Source organism: Charadrius vociferus, unplaced genomic scaffold, assembly GCF_000708025.1.
Source record: "Charadrius vociferus isolate BGI_N301 unplaced genomic scaffold, ASM70802v2 scaffold977, whole genome shotgun sequence".
Lineage (NCBI taxonomy): Eukaryota > Metazoa > Chordata > Aves > Charadriiformes > Charadriidae > Charadrius > Charadrius vociferus.
This window is the reverse complement of record NW_009649328.1, coordinates 99,571-100,533: the sequence shown is the minus strand read 5'-3', so window position 1 is coordinate 100,533 and position 963 is coordinate 99,571. Positions and strand designations below refer to the sequence as shown.

Here is a 963-nt window from a genome sequence, read left to right as displayed (position 1 = left end):
CCCCGGGGGGGTTCACCCTGTTTTTGAGTTGCCCAGACCCCCATGTGCAGGGGAACCCCAATGTCTGGGGGGCCCAGACCCCTACGTCTGGGGATTTGGAGGGGCCCAGCTCCCCATAGCTGGGGGTTCCCTGATGGCTGGTGCAGTCCCAGGGTGCCTGGGTTCGGGGACCCCTGACCGTAGCAGTGCGGGTGGTGTCAAGACGCTGGTAGCACTGCAGCTCCTTGAAGAGGTCCCCCCGCGGGGCGTACTCCAGGATGAGGAACACCCGCTGCTGGTCGTGGAAGTGGTTGTAGAGACGCAGGATGTTGGGGTGCCTGAGGGGTGGACTGGCATCCCCAGGTCCCCGGGGTCCCCCCCAGTGCTACCCACCACCACTCAGGGTCCTCAGGAACCCCCCACCCCATCACCCCAGGGTCCCCCCCACCCCCTCCTTACCGGAGGCGGCCTTGGATCTCGATCTCCCGCCACAGCTGGTGTTCTAGTCCATTCTTCTCCACCCGGGACTTGTAGATGACCTTCAGGGCCACCAGGAACTCAGAGCTTCTCTCCCGTGCCAGGTAGACAGTCCCAAAACTGCCCTTCCCCAGCAGCCACTCTATCTCGAAGTTGTCCAGGGAGAAGATCCGTCTGCGAGGGGGACACACGCACACACAATGGCAGGGGCACCCATCACCTGTGGGGACACCCCATTGTCGGGGGAGACCCGGCATACCCACCCAGTCAACACCCACCCTGGTGCCACCAACCTTCACCCATGGGGTCTCTGCGAACCCCCTCTCCTGCCACCCAGAGGGCTCCAGTGCCACCCATCAAATCACCTAGGAGGTCCCCAGGACTCCCTCTCTGTCACCCCACAGTCCTCAGGACCCCCCCAGTGCCACCCACAGGGCCCCAGGATCCCACCACAGTCACCCAGAGAACCCCAAGACACCCTCTCCCCCCCCTCCTCCCCATCACCCC

General features: G+C 64.6%; 1 protein-coding gene across 1 annotated transcript in view; it reads right to left on the bottom strand.

The window, feature by feature from the left end:
- Positions 1-963, bottom strand: part of LOC104290375 (aurora kinase B-like) — a 4,531-nt gene that overhangs the window by 2,304 nt on the left and 1,264 nt on the right. Inside the window, exons 2-3 of the mRNA XM_009889471.1 lie at positions 439-676; positions 179-317 (exon numbers count right to left, since the gene is read on the bottom strand). Coding sequence (XP_009887773.1) covers positions 179-317; positions 439-676 — 377 coding nt within the window. The remainder of the gene's footprint in view (positions 1-178; positions 318-438; positions 677-963) is intronic.